This window comes from Aedes albopictus, chromosome 1, assembly GCF_035046485.1.
Source record: "Aedes albopictus strain Foshan chromosome 1, AalbF5, whole genome shotgun sequence".
Classification (NCBI taxonomy): domain Eukaryota; kingdom Metazoa; phylum Arthropoda; class Insecta; order Diptera; family Culicidae; genus Aedes; species Aedes albopictus.
The window spans coordinates 71,488,952-71,508,110 of record NC_085136.1 but is presented as its reverse complement, the minus strand read 5'-3'; the positions used below and the strand labels follow the sequence as shown (position 1 = coordinate 71,508,110).

At 38.4% G+C, this 19,159-nt stretch overlaps 1 protein-coding gene across 21 annotated transcripts in view; it reads right to left on the bottom strand.

Annotated features, from left to right (window-relative positions):
- The window catches only part of LOC109397187 (neurobeachin), a 405,013-nt gene that overhangs the window by 107,525 nt on the left and 278,329 nt on the right, over positions 1–19,159 (bottom strand). For all 21 annotated transcript variants that reach the window (XM_029877456.2, XM_029877463.2, XM_062844813.1 and 18 more), the window contains exons 8-11: positions 10,031–10,171; positions 9,832–9,968; positions 9,686–9,755; positions 1,898–2,041 (exon numbers count right to left, since the gene is read on the bottom strand). In XM_029877456.2, coding sequence (XP_029733316.1) covers positions 1,898–2,041; positions 9,686–9,755; positions 9,832–9,968; positions 10,031–10,171 — 492 coding nt within the window. The remainder of the gene's footprint in view (positions 1–1,897; positions 2,042–9,685; positions 9,756–9,831; positions 9,969–10,030; positions 10,172–19,159) is intronic.

The window sequence follows — 19,159 nt, the reverse complement described above, 5'->3', positions numbered from 1 at the left end:
GGAAAATTTCGATAAAAAAATCATTGAAGATTTTCCAGGAGAAACCAGCATAAATTTATGTAACAGAAGTATTGGGAAATAAAATTATCGACTCTTAGCAGAATTTTTCAAGGAATTTATTTAGGAAAATTTCCAAATTTACCCTGAAAGATTTTTTGAAGGAATCTCTTACGAAATTTCTCAAGGAAACTTTGAAAGATTATCTGATACAATCCTTGGAGAAATAAAGGGAGGAATCCTTTGACGAATTTCTGAATAAATTCTGAACAACTTCCTGAAAGCCTCCCTGGAGGAATTTCTACAGAAATCCTTGGAAAATTTTCGGGAGGAATCTTCAAAAGAATTGTTGATTTGATTTTGTGAAGAATTCCTGAAGGAGTTTATGTGTGAATTTCTGGAGGAGTTCTTTGAGAATTTTTCAAAAAAAATCCCTAGAGGAATTTTTGCAAAGTTTTTTGAAGAAACCCAGCTAAAATTTTTGAAGAAATACCTGGTGAAATTTATGAAGGAAATCCTGGAATATTTAATTTGTTTTAAAGAAATTTAAATAAAATAAAATCACTGACGGTTTTTGAATGGTTTCTGCTTGATTTACAACAGCTTAAGTCCACTTGAAAAATTACTGGAAATTACTATGAAATCCATCGGAGTATATCTGCCAACGGCAGAAAATCCCTAGATGAAAAAGAATACAAAAAAATATGAACTAAAAGAGCATGATTTGAACATTTTCCATTTAAAATACTTTTTGACAACACTGTAAAATATTTCAATGAATGAGAAGATAATCTTCAGAACTAATTTCAAGACATTCCCTAGCAAGGATGTTTGTGAATTTTCAGAGCTTAGAAAGCATATTGATTTTGACTTGCACATTAAAAAACTAGTTTCTCAAAATCAAATAGTACATACATTCCAAAGTAACATATTCAAAATAATCTAGAGAAATCAGGTATTTTTGAGAATAGTATAGAACGTAAAAACACATAATTAATCTAAGATACTGTAAAAAGTGAAATCCTAATAACATTGAAGAAACAATAGCATCATGCTATTTACTTCTAGCCCTCGGCCTTTTCGGCGCCCCTCTGAGGCTGGCGCCCTTGGCGGGGGCCAACCTGGCCAACCGCACGCTACGACTCTGCGTATCAAACGATCTGATGTCTGACTTGTGTGGTTTGGCAGTTGATAGATCAACTGTGAAACGACACATCTCATACGTCGGATTGTTTATCTCTACCAGAAAACGAGTTTAAGTGATTTAATAGCGAAAAGCCATGAACTGTCACTGTCACTTTCAAGAGTTGTAGCTGATGTTGACGAAAGCAGAATTCGGTGTCTATTTACATTCAGTGTGGAAGTGCTAGCGAAGAAGTTTCAGTGTAGTTGTGTTATACCGTGTCACAATGCGCTTCTATTGTTAGGATCATCCGTCACCGAGAGGTTTTCCTAGGCACGATTCAAATCAAAACAAAGAACGTGCAAGATATTTTCTTTCAGTGTCTGTGTGTAGTAGACCGCTTGCTTGCTACAGGTGCCTTGTGATGTACGTGTGTTGATCTAGCCGTTTTTTAAAACGCGTGGTGGAAATCCGAACCAAAAAAAATCGAGATCGATGGCATTCCCTATCCTACAAAGAGAGAGTAGTTCGCAGCTAGGGGGAAGGGTCAACCTTCTAAGAGAAAAAAAAACTCCCCTAACGGCCTATGGTGAATGCGGACGATGCGGAGTCTCCTCCAGTGCTATTCTTCAAACTCTTCAAACGCAATGCTGGGTGTATCAGGGTTGTAGCGTAGAAGGGACGCGAGACGAGGAGATCCAACCCTAGCTAGCTAGCTAGCTAGCTCTAGAGGCGGGCTAAAGTAAGTATGCTAGCACTGCACAAAGCGATACGAACCTGTTTCAGCAGCAGATCCGAGTTAGCCGACAGGCACGTGACCAGATACTTGGTCAGGCTGAGGAACGATCCGAGCACCTCAGACGTCAGGTGGTCCCGGGACGAGCGCTGCAGCATGAACGAGATCACCAGGAAGCCGCGGTTCTGTGGGGGGAAGAAGAAATCGTGAATGTGAGAATATGATAGATTTGAGATGGCTAAGCCAAAGATGGCAACTTTTTCGGATCAATGGCCACTTCAGTTCAAAGAGGATCTTGTACTTCAATTGACGTTTTGCACTGGAACGAATATCAGTTTTAGCAATCTCTTTCTGAATTTGGCAAACTTTTGTAGTACGGCAGCGGCTTTTTTTCCGAAATTGGCAAACACACTCTTATCATGAATGGCTTAAAGTGGCTATGAAATGGTTGAAATGTTTCTCCAAGAAGACTGGCACCTTTCTCTGTGATGATTGTCAATCATCTTCCCAATTGGCAAACTGTTCTGAAACCAGGCCCGTGCATAGAAGTGGCGCCAAGGGAGGGGTTTTCCCCAATTTCGGCAAAAGGCGGAGGGGCGCCTAGTGTATGGAGCGCCGAAAATGGGGGAGGGGGAGGTTAGCACCCCCCCCCCTGTTGCACGGGCTTGTCTGAAAACTGCCACTATCCTCTGGAACAATGAATCACTAAAATAACTAAAACGGCCGCTATGAAATGAATAGATAGCGCCACCGTGTGTTTGACGTAACTCGACTGCTGTCACTGTGTTACCGTCCATATACGGTGGCGCTTTTGTTTTGATGCGGTGAGAAGCGGAAAAGTTGGCTTCAATAATCCATTGAAAACTCTTCTGAGAAGTTTGCCACATTATTATGTCATCATTGTGTATCTCTTTGGATGTGTAAAATTTTTATGGCGTGGTTGTAAATTTCGTTGAAAACTGCCAACTGCTGTATAGAAACCAGCAAAACTACTCTGTAATAATTACCAAACTTTTTTAAGCAGACTGCAAATTATCTTTGAAATTGACAAACTTCTCAGCAATCATAATCAAGGCACTGGGTAAAATTAACAGGCAGAAATTCTGGCCCCGAATACCAGAACTGCCCTTTTAGTTAGGCACGACTGCCAAATTGTTGAAACTTGTGTTCTGGGAATTCGCCATCCTTTACAGTATTTGCCAGTCTTTCAGGAAAGGTTGCGGATTGTGTTTGAAACTGGCAAACCGCTCTGCAATGATTCCGAATACAATAAAAGGCAAAATTTCCTGAAACAATTGTAAATTTCCTCTGAGAGATTGGCAATCTGCCCAATTGGCAACATTATCAAAAATGATTGCCAAATACCCTTAGGAAGAACGGAAAAAACTGTTCTGAAAAGATCGCCGCTCTTTGCCAATCACTCTGGACTTGGCAAATTGTAGTTCACCATTTTCTATGGAAACTGCCAACTACTCTAGACAAATAGCCAAACTCGTTGGTGAATATTGCCACTTCTTGTAGAAAGTTAACCAATGTTTTTTTTAAATAAGTGCCACTTTTCTCAGAAATTAAAAATCTGTTCGTGAAACAATTGTCAATATTGCCAATCTCTGAAGATTGCCACTTTCCTCTGGATAGACAGCCGTCTTCTCTGATATTAGCGAACTGTTTCTAGAATGACGTGCACTCTTCTCTACAATGACAGCCACTTCTTTCTGGGGATATTTTCGCCTCTTCTTCAAAACGGTAGTCAATCTTCTTTGGAATCGGCAAACTACTGCGTTATAATAACCGGTCTTCTTTGAGAACTGATTGCCAATCTTCATTGAAACTGAAAAACTGTTCTGACGATGATTGCCAATCTTTCCAGAAATGGCTGACGCTTTGGACAAAAACGACTGCCAATTTTCTGAGACTGACAAAGCAGTCTGGGTAAGTGGCAACCTTTGCAGTGATTTCTAGTCTTGCAGGAAAGATAGCGTATGATCTTAAGAATTGGAAAACCAGTCTGAAGTAGTTTCCAATATGTGAAACCATCTCTCGAATAAGTAAACTGCTCTGAAACGATTGGCAATTTTCTCTGAGAAGAATGTCACTCTTATCTAGGATCACAAAAACAAACTGCGGGGGAACGATTGTCAATCTTCTCCGAAAAGGCTGGCAGTCTCTCTCTTCTCAATTGACAAACTGTTCTGAAACGGTCGCCATTAATCCTCTTGAAAAACTCATACACTCTTCTGATTTTAATGGCGTTATTGCCCGTATCTCTGGACTTGGCAAATTGTTATGGTGTGATTACCAATTTCTTTGGGAGACCTTTACCGCTCCAAAAAAAAATAGCCTAACAACTCTGTGAAGAAGATTACTTCTTTCTGGAAATGATTGCCACTCTTCTTGTTTGCGAAACAATTGCTAATCTTCTTTGCGAAGATTGCCACTTTCTTCTAAATAGATAGCCGTCTTCTCTGATCGTAGAACGACGGGCACTTGCATTTCTCTCTGAGGAGCATGCGCTCTTCTCCTGAACGATTGCCAATCTCCCCTGGAATCGGTAAACCGCTCTGCAATAACTGGCAGTCTTCTTTGAGAAGACTGTCAATCATCTTTGGCAATCTTTTTTTTTGAATCACTTCCGTGGCACAGTTGCATGTTTTTCTGTTTTCAAACAAAAGCTTCGGAACGACTGCCAATCTTTTATGAGAGAAATGCCACTCTGACGTAGAACCACAAAAGATTGGCACTCGTATCAGCAAAGATGGCCAATCTTCGACCCAATTGGCAAACTGTTCTGAAACGATTGCCAATATCCACTGGAAGAATTGCAAAGCTCATCTGAAAAGATTACCAATCTTTGTGGCGATTGCCAACTTCCTTGGAAGCTGTCAAATGCTCCAGAAAAAAACTTAAACTTCTTTCGGCTGATGCCACTTTTCCCTTAAAAGTTTGGCAATCGTTTAGAAAACATGTGTCAATCTTTTTTGAAGATCTGTTCGCAAAGCAACTGCCAATCTTCTCTGTGGAGATTTTTACTTTATTTTTGGAAAAATTGCCGTCAACTCTGATGTTGGCAATACAGTTTCTGATGACAATGAGAACGCTGTGCAGCTAGTCTTTCTGGCAAAGACAGCAGCTCCTCTTTGAGGAGGTTGCCGATCTTCTCCATAAAACGATTGCCAATCTTCTCTGAAGGAAAAGTCAATGTTTTTTAGTATTCAAAATTCACTCTAGGAAAAATGCCAAACTTCTTAGTAAAGTTTTCCAGTTGTCTTTGAGCGGTAGTCGCCTCCATTTATATTGGCCAACTGCATCATATCGGCGTCCAATCTACACTGAAAATTGCCAATCTTCTCTGGAATTGGGAAACTGCTCTGTGATGTTTGCCAATCTTCTGTGAGAGGATTGTTTTTTTTTCTGGAAGATTGCCAACCTTCCAAGGAATAGTAAACTGCAATATTATTTTCTAAGAAGTTTTCCAGCACCCTCTGGAACGGTTGCCAAATTCCATTGTGACGAATGCTAGTCTTTTTAAAAAGATGGCCAATCTCTGGGTGGCCACATTCTGGGTGAAAACTGTTTTGTAATGCTGGCCAATCTTCACTGAGTTTTCTAGAAATTGGCAAAATTTGCTAGAACGATTCTCAGATTGAAATGTGAAAATTGTATTTCCAAAAAAGATTACCAATCATCTCTGAAAGTGGCAAAATGCTGCGCATTATTTGGTAATTTTCACTAATAAGATTGATTTTCCTGTCTGAAATCTTTCTTCAAATCTTTTCTGGAATTGACAAACTGCTCTGTGGTGTTTGCCAATCTTCTCTGAGATGCTTGTTTTTTTTTTCTGAATAGATTGAAATTGGCAAACTGAAATGTTCTTCTCTGCGAAGGTTCCCTTTCTCTCTGGAACGATTGCCATATTAATTTGAAATGGGCAAAATGTGCTAGAATAATGGCAAATCTGTGCTGCGAAGATTGTCACTCTCTTTGAAGTGATGGCCAATCTCTTCCGGGATATGAAAACAGATCTGCAATGATTGCTAATCTTATCTTCCAATTATCCCTGGTTGGTATTGGCTTACTGCTACGTAATAATTAGCAGTTTTCACTGAGAAGATTGTCACTCTTTTTTAGAAAGATAGCCAATCTTCTCTGCAATAGCCAAACTTCTTTCATCTTCTTTAAAACTTTTTTTTTCTATTGGCAGTTGACGAGAAATTACCTTGAAAATTCCGGAGAATTTTCCCTGGTAATTCCGGAGAATTTCCCCTGGATATTCCGGAGAACTTCCCTTGGAAATTCCGGAGAATTTCCCTTGGGAATTCCGGAGAATTCCCCCTGGAAATTCTGGAGAATTTCCCCCGGAAATGCCGGAGAATTTCCCCTGGAAATTCCGGAGAATTTCCCCTGGAAATTCCGGAGAATTTCCCGTGGAAATTCCGGAGAATTTCCCGTGGAAATTCCGGGGAATTCTGGAGAATTTCCCCTGGAAATTCCGGAGAATTTCCCCTGGAAATTCCGGAGAATTTCGCTTGGAAATTCTGGAGAATTTCGCTTGGAAATTCTGGAGAATTTCGCTTGGAAATTCTGGAGAATTTCGCTTGGAAATTCTGGAGAATTTCCCTTGGAAATTCTGGAGATTTTCCCTTGGAAATTCTGGAGAATTCTCTTTGTTTGTAATGAAAGATTGCCAATCATTTTTTGAGGAAACCATTTTTGAGCAAACGGTTCAACAATGATTGCTCATGTTGTCTGAAATGAGAGTTGTTAATTTCTCGGAGAAGATTGTCAATTTTCTCAGAGAAGATTGACATTATTTTCTAAAGAGATTGCCAATCTTTTCTGAAAATGATCTACAACGATTGCCTAATCTTGTTTGTGAAGATTGACACTGAATTTAAAACGTTTGCCAATTTGCTCTGGTAATTACAAAATGTACTAGAAGCACTGCCAAACGTTTCTGTGCAGAGTGCCACTACAAATATGCCACGATGGCTAATCTTTCCTGAGAAAGTTGTCACATTTGACTGCTACGCATGCCAATTACTTCTGGGTATCACAAAATGTTGTGGAAAAATTTCCAAAATTTGTAGTGAAAGATTGCCAACCATTTTTCTGAAAGATTGTAAATCTTGTAAGAATTGCCAACCAGGTCTGCAATGAATGCCAATCCGCTCTGAGAAGATTGGCACTTTTTGGAGCGACTACCTCATGACTTGAGAAAATGTTCGGCATGAATTGATAAATGATGGCCACCCTTCTATGGAAATGTGACCCATCTTTTCCAGAATTGGCAAACGGATTTACAATGATTGCTAATCTTCTCTGATAAGATTGCCAATTTCTTGGAGAAGATTGTCAATTTCTCGGAGAAGATCGCCACTATTTTCTGGAAAGATTGCCAAGGATTACCAAATTTTATCCGAGAAGGTTGCCACTTTCTCTGAAACGTTTGGTAATTTCCTCTGAAAATTTTAAAATTTACTGGAGGAGCAGCCAAACGTTGCTCTGAAGAATGCCACTTTTCCTCAGAAAGAAAGGCAATCTTTTCCAGTATTGGCAAACTGGTATGCCATGATGGCCAGTCTTTTCTGAGAAGGTTGCCACATTTGGCTGCCACGATTACCATTTTCCTATCGAAATGACAAAATGTGGCTCTTTTTCAGAACGACTGAAATTTTGTTTGGGATATAGCCACTTTCCTTTAGAATTGATAAAGAGCAGAAGAAAAGTTGCCAAACTTGCTAGTTTTGGTGTTTATTCCCTTATTATTGGGGAATTTCTACTTAATAGCTAGAAAGTTGGCCACTTTTTTGGAAAGATCATTTTAAGAATTAAAAAACAACTCTGTAATGAATTCCAATTCCCTATAAAGTTACCAACATGATCTACCAGAATTGATAAATGATTGCCATTCTTCCACTGCAATATAGCAAATTTTCTGCATTATTGGCAAACAGCAAAACCAAAACTGCAGTTTTTCTCGGAGAGAATTGCCATTTTTCTCTGAAAGCATTGTCAATTGGCACTGGAACTGACAAAATATTCAGGGCAGTTCGACAAACTTTGCTGTGACGATTACTTCTCTTTATTAAAAAAAGTTGATCTTTTCCCGAACGATTGTCGAAATTCTCTAGGGAGATTGTCCCTTATCGTTAAAATATGATAATTTTGTTTTATTAAATTGCCAAGCTTTCCTATGAAAATTGCCACTGTGTATTGAAAAGAAATATTCTACAGAATTGACTAAGTAATATGTATGTTTATGATGTATATGATTGTCATTTTTTTCTAAGCAGATTGTTACTTTCTCTGGAAGGATGGCCACTTTCTTTTGGAATTGAAAAAAGTGAAGAAAAATGGCCCTACTTTGCTGTGGAGATTGCCACACTTTTTTTCTGGAAAGATGGCCAATCTTTTCCAGAATGGTCAAGCAGCTGCAGTAAGTGTTCTCTGAGAAAATTGTTACATTTTGTTTGGAACGATTGCTAATTTCCGCTGAGGATGGCAACTTGGTATGCTAGAATATGTAAAAAATTGCCAGGTTTGTATGGCAATACAGCCAATCTTTTCCAGAATTAGTGCACAGCTTTACAGTGTTGTTCGATGTCTTCTTTGAAATGTTTGCATAAGCGAAACTACTGGGGGTGCCGGGGTGCCAGGCACGCCCTAGAATTTTACTGCACTGCTGTGAGATATGGGGCGATGAATGATGAATGGATGAACCTGGTAAAAGTCCATAGTTTCGCCAATGAATGTTTGCCACTTTTTTTTTAGTTGATTGCCAGTTTTCTCTGGAATTGACAAAACGTGCTAGAAAGAGAGACAAAATTTTTTGTGACGAATGCCACTCCTTCCTGGAAAGGTTGTCAATCTTTTAAAAATTTTGCAACTGCTCTGCAGTGATTGCCAACTTTTTCACTTCTGAAGAACAGTACCAATTTCCTTTGGAAAAATTGCAGTACTTTTCTGTGAAGATTGCCACTTAGTGCTGGAGACATTGTCAATTTTCTGCAGAAATGGCAAAAAGATCTGTGGTGTTTGCCATTTTCCGAGAATTTTACCACTTTCCCTATAGTAATTGGCACATTCCTTTGGAATTGACAGAATGTATTGATTTTTTTACCTTCGTTGTGAAAATATCCACTCTTTTTTGTTTTAGACAAAATAGCAAATGTTTTCCAGAATTGGCAATTGCAATGATTGCAATGATTTCTAATCTTTTTAGAGAAGATTGCCACTTTGACTGAATCGTTTGCCACTTCTCTCAGGATAGAAAAAGTGCTTTGGAAGAGTTTCTAACCTTGGCTGTTAGAATAGCCACTTTTTGGCTAGATATCCAATCATTTTCAGAATTGGCAAACTTTTTTGTAATGTTGGCCAATGTTTGGCAATTGATAAAACAATGTGTTCTAAATTTTAAATCATTGTTGTGACGTTTACAACTCTTCTTTAGACAGATAGCCAATCTTTTCCAGAATTGACAAACTGCTCTACAATAATTGTCAATCCTTTCTCAGGAGGTGGCCATTTTTTACAGTGCGATTGCCAATATCCTCTGGAAAAAGTAGCAAATTTTACTGTGACGATTGCCACTTTTATTTTGAAACGATAGTCATTATATTCTTGAATGACAAAAACATCTGCAGTGCTTGCCAATCTTCTCTGACAAAACTGACAAACTTTGCTGCGTAGGTTGCCACATTTCTGTATAGAAATACCTCTTTAGAGGATTGCCAATATTTTCGGAATCTGCCATATTTGCCAACATTTTCCAAGGAAGATTGTCAGTCTTCTCCGGAATTGGCAAACTTTCGTCTGCCCATCCAACTTACCTGAATCATATGCTGCTGAACGGTTTGCGAGCTTTCAACCAGCTCACAGATGAACCCAAGCAGTTTTGCACTGGAAGAAAACATACCAAGAAACCCGTTAAAATTTCCATTTAATTCCATACCATAACCATAATCATCAAACTTACCACAGCGTGGGATCCTTCTTGACGTCGGTGCCCTCGTAGGGCATATCCAGCTGGGAAAACAGCGGAAACAGCACCTGGATTCCACCGATCGAATTGAGCGTACAGTGGATCGAGTGCGTCACCACGGCTTTGACGTCCTGGCGGAAGAATCATACAAAATTTGACATTTCGTTCAAATTTGAACGGAAGAATAACTTACCTGCAGCATCAGAGAATGGGGCGTGTGGACAAAGTACGAAAGGTTACCCTTGGGGGCCGATTGCAGACACAGTTGGCCATCGGTGGCCACCGGATTGTACATGAACACAATGGCGCTGGACAGTTTGCCGTCGTACAGGACCTAAGTTAGGGGAGGGGTTCAAATAGAGTTTTAGCCGGATTCGTTTGGAAACTTTTACAAAAATTCACAGCTATACGCTAACGCACACCAAGCTACGGTTACGATAAGGTCATTCCAAGCTATAGGGATTCTATTCTGCGCTTCATGCTAAGGTAACTAAGGATGATAAATTTAGGAAGAATTTCCAAATAATGTCTGATCATTGGTATTCCATTGAAATTCCATTGGCATTCCATTGGCAAATCCATTGGCATTCCTCTGGAATCCCATTGGCATTCCTCTGGAATCCCAGTGGCATTCCTCTGGAATCCCAGTGGTATTCCTCAGGAATCCCAGTGGCATTCCTCTGGAATCCCAGTGGCATTCCTCTGGAATCCCAGTGGCATTCCTCTGGAAGCCCAGTGGCATTCCTCTGGAATCCCAGTGGCATTCTTCTGGAATCCCAGTGGCATTCCTCTGGAATCCCAGTGGCATTCCTCTGGAATCCCAGTGGCATTCCTCTAGAATCCCAGTGGCATTCCTCTAGAATCCAAGTGGCATTCCTCAGGAATCCCATTGGCATTCCTCTGGAATCCCATTGGCATTCCTCTGAAACCCCATTGGCATTCCTCTGGAATCCCAGTGGCATTCCTCTGGAATCCTTTTGGCATTCCTCCGGAATCTCCCTGGCATTCCTTAGAAATCCCTTTGGCAATCCTTTGAAATTCCATTGGCATTCAACTGTAATTCCAATGGCATTCCTCTGGAATCCCATTGGCACTCCTCTGGAATTCCATTGGCATTCCTCTTGGAATCCCGTTGGCATTCCTCTTGGAATCCCAGTGGCATTCCTCGGGAATCCCAGTGGCATTTCACAGAAGTTCTATTGGAGCTTTATCGGAAGTCCATTTAATATCGTAACAAAAGAGTAACGAAACAAAACTATACACAATTATAATTCTAAAGTCATGCGATAATTAAAATACGGAGACTTATCATGATTTCATTTTGCTACATTCACTGTCATTCTTACACAATTAAACACACTAAGAGTAAAATATTAGTTTTGCAAAGACTTGTCAAGCTTTCAAAAAGGTTGAAATTGGCGGCCATCATTACACACACAATTTCAAAAACCACCAGCGCCACTATTTCGGTGTGGTGAGTGTAGGATTCGGAACACGAAATCAATTTTAAACAACAAACAACAACTTTCTTCAAATTATTTCAATTTTATTCATACCCAAAAACAACGCGTCACATTTCACCATCTCTTCTTCACAAAATCCGTTTCTTCACTGACTTACAACGCTACAGCGCTCATTCACCGAGCACATCGAGCTGCTGCCGTCTTTCTCTCTCGCTCTCTTTCCTCCCTTCACGATTCTCTCTCAAAGTTACCCCGTTCTGCCTCGCTATGAGCCGTGCGCCTGATGATGGCAGAATCCGTCATCCCTCATTCATGTTGGTCCCAATCCGTACACTGAAGCAAATCTGCTGTTGGATGTTTTAATAAAACTTATTTATTTATACTTCTATATACTACATCTTCCTCTACTCCTACTCTCCAATAAAGGTCGAAATATTGTAAAAAAATCTATTTGCATACTATTTGTCACATACTTAATTAATATGTCTATTGATTAATAGTTAAGATTTATTTTATAAGTCTGTGAATAGTTGAGTAAACTAAACTGAAATTTATTTTACAGTTAAAAACTAACATTTTTATTTCAATCTTATGCTGCTGCCTTGTCGAAAAAAACCTACATATATACTATATATTTAAAAATAAAAAAATAAACATGTACAGTGAGCCAGTAAATTTCAACTCTGATTGCTCCGATTGCTGAAACAGTAAAAACAGTTAGAATCTGTAACATAAAATTATAAAAAAGAACCTGCAAAGAAAAAAACATAATTAAGTATAGAGTAAGGACAACGCTATATACATACCAAGTAAAACCGGATCTACCATTATTTATCGAGACACTTTCAGAATTTATTTTTTAATATAACAAAATAGAAATCTAAGACACACAGTAATTTGCATATCAAGCTGCATATTTTTGACATTAATCATTGCAAATTCATTTTTTTAATCACACAGTTTTTTCAGTGTACTCAAATCGGTGTAACACGCTAAAAATAATTTACACAAATGACAAATTACGCTGAAACAATACACGGTAATGAGTATAGTGGTTTCGCAGCGCGGTGTCACGAACACTAATGCAAATTTACTGGTTGAAAATATGCCCATTTGATTTTGCTGGGAACAGCTGATCTTTGTTTACTATTTTCAACCAGTAACTCAGGTGGTGTTCGTGTTATGCAGCGTGTACGTACACGCAACACCACTGAAAGCAGAAACCACTATTGTTCGCTACCTGATTGAACACACACGCATATCTAGTGTCATCTTTCAGACACTTCTCATGTCATCTTTTAGACATACCCATTGTCATCTTTCATCTTTCATAGGCATATCCAGTGGTGGAAAGCATCATGCGCTTGACGTGTTTTTTGGTTCGCATCAAACACAATCTTTGCTCACGCGCTCGCGAACCCAAAAAGAGAGAACGGTTCACGATTTCCCGCATCGACGAACCAACACAAAACAAATGTCGAACGAGCAGAATCGCAGTTGGTTCGCCAGAAGGATCACAATGTAGAACACTTGGTTTGTTGCCATTTTTTGTACACTTAATGGTAATTAGTTGGGTGTTTTTTGATTATACTGGTCAGGTACCATACCAATAAATGATATCGACGAAAAAGTTTACCAACATCCGATTTCATTAGAGAAATATCGGCCGCGAACCTCTAAAATAAAAAAGCATCGCGCTTGCAAAAGATGCGATGCACTCGTTGGCGTTCGTGTCGTACGATCGTGAGCCACAAACGTACGAACACCATCGCACAGCAAAGGTTTGCGATGCGATGGCATTTTTTTTGTAGCGCGTAAGCACTCGTTCGCGATCAATTTCCACCACTGGGCATATCTAGTGTCATCTTTTAGACACATCTTATGCCATCTTTCAGACAAATCTGGTGCCATCTTTCAGGCTCATCTAATGCCATATTTTAGGCATATCTAGTGTCATCTTTCAGGCACATTTTATGCTATCTTTCAGCAAAATCTGGTGCCATCTTTCAGGCACATTTTATGCCATATTTTGGGCATATCTTGTGTCATCTTTTAGACACATCTTATGCCATCTTTCGGGCATATCTAGTGTCATCTTTCAGACACATATCATTGCATCTTTCAGACATATCTAGTGTCATCTTTCAGACACATCTTATGTCATCTTTCAGACATATCTGGTGCCATCTTTCAGGTACATCTTATGCCATCTTTCAGACATATCTGGTGCCATCTTTCCGGCACATTTTATGCCATCTTTCAGGCATATCTAGTGTCATCTTTCAGACACATTTTATGCCATCTTTCAGACATATCTGGTGCCGTCTTTCAGGCACATTTTATGCCATCTTTCAGGTATATCTAGTGTCATCTTAAGACACATCTAATGCCATCTTTCGGACATATCTAGTGTTATCTTTCAGACACATCTTATGCCATCTTTCAGGCATATCTAGTGTCATCTTTCAGACACATCTGATGGCATCTTTCAGGCATATCTAGTGTCATCTTTCAGACACATTTTATGCCATCTTTCAGACATATCTGGTGCCGTCTTTCAGGCACATTTTATGCCATCTTTCAGGTATATCTAGTGTCATCTTAAGACACATCTTATGCCATCTTTCGGACATATCTAGTGTTATCTTTCAGACACATCTTATGCCATCTTTCAGGCATATCTAGTGTCATCTTTCAGACACATCTTATGCCATCTTTCAGACATATCTATTGTCATCTTTCAGACACATCTTATGCCATCTTTCAGACATATCTGGTGCCATCTTTCAGGCACATTTTATGCCATCTTTCAGGCATATCTAGTGTCATCTTTCAGACACATCTTATGCCATCTTTCAGACATATCTAGTGTCATCTTTCAGACACATCTTATGCCATCTTTCAGACATATCTGGTGCCATGTTTCAGGCACATCTTATGCCCTCTTTCAGGCATATCTAGTGTCATCTTTCAGACACATCTTATGCCATCTTTCAGACATATCTAATGCCATCTTTCAGGCACATTTTATGCCATCTTTCAGGCATATCTAGTGTCATCTTTCAGACACATCTTATGCCATCTTTCAGGCATATCTAGTGTCATCTTTCAGACACATCTTATGCCATCTTTCAGACATATCTAGTGTCATCTTTCAGACACATCTTATGCCATCTTTCAGACATATCTGGTGCCATCTTTCAGGCACATTTTATGCCATCTTTCAGGCATATCTAGTGTCATCTTTCAGACACATCTTAAGCCATCTTTCAGACATATCTAGTGTCATCTTTCAGACACATCTTATGCCATCTTTCAGGCATATCTAGTGTCATCTTTCAGACACATCTTATGCCATCTTTCAGAAATATCTAGTGTCATCTTTCAGACACATCTTATGCCATCTTTCAGACATATCTGGTGCCATGTTTCAGGCACATTTTATGCCATCTTTCAGGCATATCTAGTGTCATCTTTCAGACACATCTTATACCATCTTTCAGACATATCTAGTGACATCTTTCAGACACATCTTATGCCATCTTTCAGGCATATCTAGTGTCATCTTTCAGACACATCTTATGCCATCTTTCAGACATATCTAGTGTCATCTTTCAGACACATCTTATGCCATCTTTCAGACATATCTGGTGCCATCTTTCAGGCACATTTTATGCCATCTTTCAGGCATATCTAGTGTCATCTTTCAGACACATCTTATGCCATCTTTCAGGCATATCTAGTGTCATCTTTCAGACACATCTTATGCCATCTTTCAGACATATCTAGTGTCATCTTTCAGACACATCTTATGCCATCTTTCAGACATATCTGGTGCCATGTTTCAGGCACATCTTATGCCATCTTTCAGGCATATCTAGTGTCATCTTTCAGACACATCTTATGCCATCTTTCAGACATATCTAATGCCATCTTTCAGGCACATCTTATGCCATCTTTCAGGTATATCTAGTGTCATCTTTCAGACACATCTTATGCCATCTTTCAGGCATATCTAGTGTCATCTTTCAGACACATCTTATGCCATCTTTCAGACATATCTAGTGTCATCTTTCAGACACATCTTATGCCATCTTTCAGACATATCTGGTGCCATCTTTCAGGCACATTTTATGCCATCTTTCAGGCATATCTAGTGTCATCTTTCAGACACATCTTATGCCATCTTTCAGACATATCTAGTGTCATCTTTCAGACACATCTTATGCCATCTTTCAGACATATCTAGTGTCATCTTTCAGACACATCTTATACCATCTTTCAGACATATCCAGTGTCATCTTTCAGACATATCTTTTGTATGTCAAACTTTCTTGGATTGAGGTTTTCAAGCTAAATGTTTCCAATAAAGCATCAAAACCAGAAAATATTCCGTTGTTTCATTCAGTATTCCTTGCCACAGACTTATTCATTCTCAATCTCCGATCTCAAAACTTTCTTGGATTGAGGTTTTCAAGCTCAATGTTTCCAATAAAGCATCAAAACCAGAAAATATTCCATTGTTTCATTCAATATTCCTCATTCATTCTCCATTTTCGATCTCAAAGCTTTCTTGGATTGAGGTTGTCAAGCTCAATGTTTCCAATAAACCATAAAATATTCCATTGCTTCATTCAATGTTCCTCATACATTCTCCATCTTCGATCTCGAAGCTTTCTTGGATTGAGGTTTTCAAGCTCAATGTTTTCAATAAAGCATCAAAACCATAAAATATTACACTGTTTCATTCAGTAAACCTTGCCACAGACCTATTTATTCTCAGTCTCCGATCTCAAAACTTTCTTGAATTGAGGTTTTCAAGCTCAATGTTTCCAATAAAGCATCAAAACCAGAAAATATTCATTGTTTCATTTAATATTCCTCATTCATTTTCCACCTCCGATGTCGAAGCTTTCTTGGATTGAGATTTTCAAACTCAATTTTTCCAATAAAGCATCAAAACCAGAAAATATTCCATTGTTTCATTCAATATTCGTCATTCATTCTCCATTTTCGATCTCAAAGCTTTCTTGGATTGAGGTTTTCAAGCTCAACGGTTCCAATAGAGCATCAAAACCAGAAAATATTCCATTGTTTCATTCAATATTCGTCATTCATTCTCCATTTTCGATCTCAAAGCTTTCTTGGATTGAGGTTTTCAAGCTCAATGTTTCCAATAAAACATCAAAACCAGAAAATATTCCATTGATTCATTCAGTATTCCTTGCTACAGACTTATTCATTCTCAGACTCCGATCTCAAAACTTTCTTGGATTGAGGTTTTCAAGCTCAATGTTTCCAATAAAGCATCAAAACCATAAAATATTACATTGTTTTATTCAATATTCCTCATTCATTCTCTATCTCCGATCTCGAAAGCTTCGTTGGATTGAGATTTTCAAGCTCAATGTTTCCAATAAAGCATGAAAACCAGAAAATATTCAAGTGTTTCATCCAGTACTCCTTTCCACAGATTCAAACATTCTCCATCTCCGATCTCAAAACTTTCTTGGATTGAGGTTTTCAAGCTCAATGTTTCCAATAAAGCATCAAAACCAGAAAATAATCCATTGTTTCATTCAGTATTCTTTGCAACAGATTTATTCATTCTCAATCTCCGATCTTAAAACTTTGTTGGATTGAGGTTTTCAAGCTCAACGGTTCCAATAAAGCATCAAAACCAGAAAATATTCCATTGTTTCATTCAGTATTCCTTGCCACAGACTTATTCATTCTCAATCTCCGATCTCAAAACTTTCTTGGATTGAGGTTTTCAAGCTCAATGTTTCCAATAAAGCATCAAAACCAGAAAATATTCATTGTTTCATTCAGTATTCTTTGCAACAGACTTATTCATTCTCAATCTCCGATCTTAAAACTTTGTTGGATTGAGGTTTTCAAGCTCAACGGTTCCAATAAAGCATCAAAACCAGAAAATATCCCATTGTTTCATTCAGTATTCCTTGCCACAGACTTATTCATTCTCAGTCTCAAAACCAGAAAATTTCCCATTATTTCATTCATTATTCCTCATTCATTCTCCATCTCCGATCTTCAAGCTTCTTGGATTTAGGTTTTCAAGCTCAATGTTTCCAATAAAGAATCAAACCAGAAAATATTCAAGTGCTCCATCCAGTATTCCTTGCCACAGACTTATTCATTCTCCATCTCCGATCTCAAAACTTTCTTGGATTGAGGTTTTCAAGCTCAATGTTTCCAATAAAGAATCAAAACTAGAACATATGCCGTTGCTTTATTCAGTATTCCTTATTCTTCCTCCATCTTCGATCTAAAAACTTTCTTGGATTGAGGTTTTCAAGCTCAATGTTTCCAATAAAGAATCAAAACCAAAAAATATTCAAGTGTTTCATCTATTATTCCTTGCCACAGACTTATTCATTCTCAACCACCGATCTCAAAACTTTCTTGGATTGAGGTTTTCAAGCTCAATGTTCCTAATAAAGCATCAAAACCAGAAAACATTTCATTGTTTCATTCAGTATTCCTTGTCACAAACTTATTCATTCTTAGTCTCAAAACCAGAAAATTTCCCATTATTTCATTCAATATCCCTCATTCATTCTCCATCTCCGATTTCAAAACATTCTTGGATTGAGTTTTTCAAGCTCAATGTTCCCAATAAAGAATCAAACCCAAAAAATATGCCATTGCTTTATTCAGTATTCCTTATTCTTCCTCCATCTCCGATCTCAAAACTTTGTTGGATTGAGGTTTTCAAGCTCAATGTTTCCAATAAAGCATCAAAACCAGAAAATATTTCATTGTTCCATTCAGTACTCCTTGCCACAAACTTATACATTCTTAGTCTCAAAACGAGAAAATTTCCCATTATTTTATTCAATATTCCTCATTCATTCTCCATCTCCGATCTCCAAGCTTTCTTGGATTGAGGTTTTCAAGCTCAATGTTTCCAATAAAGAATCAAACCAGAAAATATTCAAGTGTTTCATCCAGTATTCTTTGCCACAGACTTATTCATTCTCCATCTCCGATCTCAAAACTTTCTTGGATTGAGGTTTTCAAGCTCAATGTTTCCAATAAAGAATCAAACCCAAAAAATATGCCATTGCTTTATTCAGTATTCCTTATTCTTCCTCCATCTTCGATCTCAAAACTTTGTTGGATTGAGGATTTCATGCTCAATGTTTCCAATGAAGCATCAAAACCAGAAAATATTCCTTTGTTTTATTCAGTATTCCTTATTCTTTCTCCATTTCCGATCTTAAAGCTCTTTTGGATTGAGGATTTCATGCTCAATGTTTCCAACAAAGCATCAAAACCAGAAAATATTACATTGTTTTATTCAATATTCCTCATTCATTCTCTATCTCCGATCTCGAAAGCTTCGTTGGATTGAGGTTTTCAAGCTCAATGTTTTCAACAAAGCATTAAAACCAGAAAATATTCCATTGCTTCATTCAGTATTCCTTATTCTTTCGGCATCTTCGATCTCAAAACTTACTTGGATTTAGATTTTCACTACTTTAGACATGATAGCGCACTACTTTAGACATGATTCAAAAACGTCGCGAGTTGGGTCGCGCCGCGACTTGAATGTGCGACGTCCGGTTTGGTGACGGCCCAACAATATAAAACTTTCAGCGAATTCCACAACTGAATTCGCAAGCTTCAAACAAGATCTACAACCGTTGGGTTTCATTCAAAGTTTTTACAGATGACTCCTGCGACTAACAATCAGTTAATTGAATAAAAAAGAACATTATGTCTCATCAAAATTAAACTTAAATCCAAATCGATTCGCGTTCACTGAGTTATGTTCTTGACAACCCTATTCTCATCAGTAGCAAACCCAACTTGATCTTTCTTATTCACAAAGC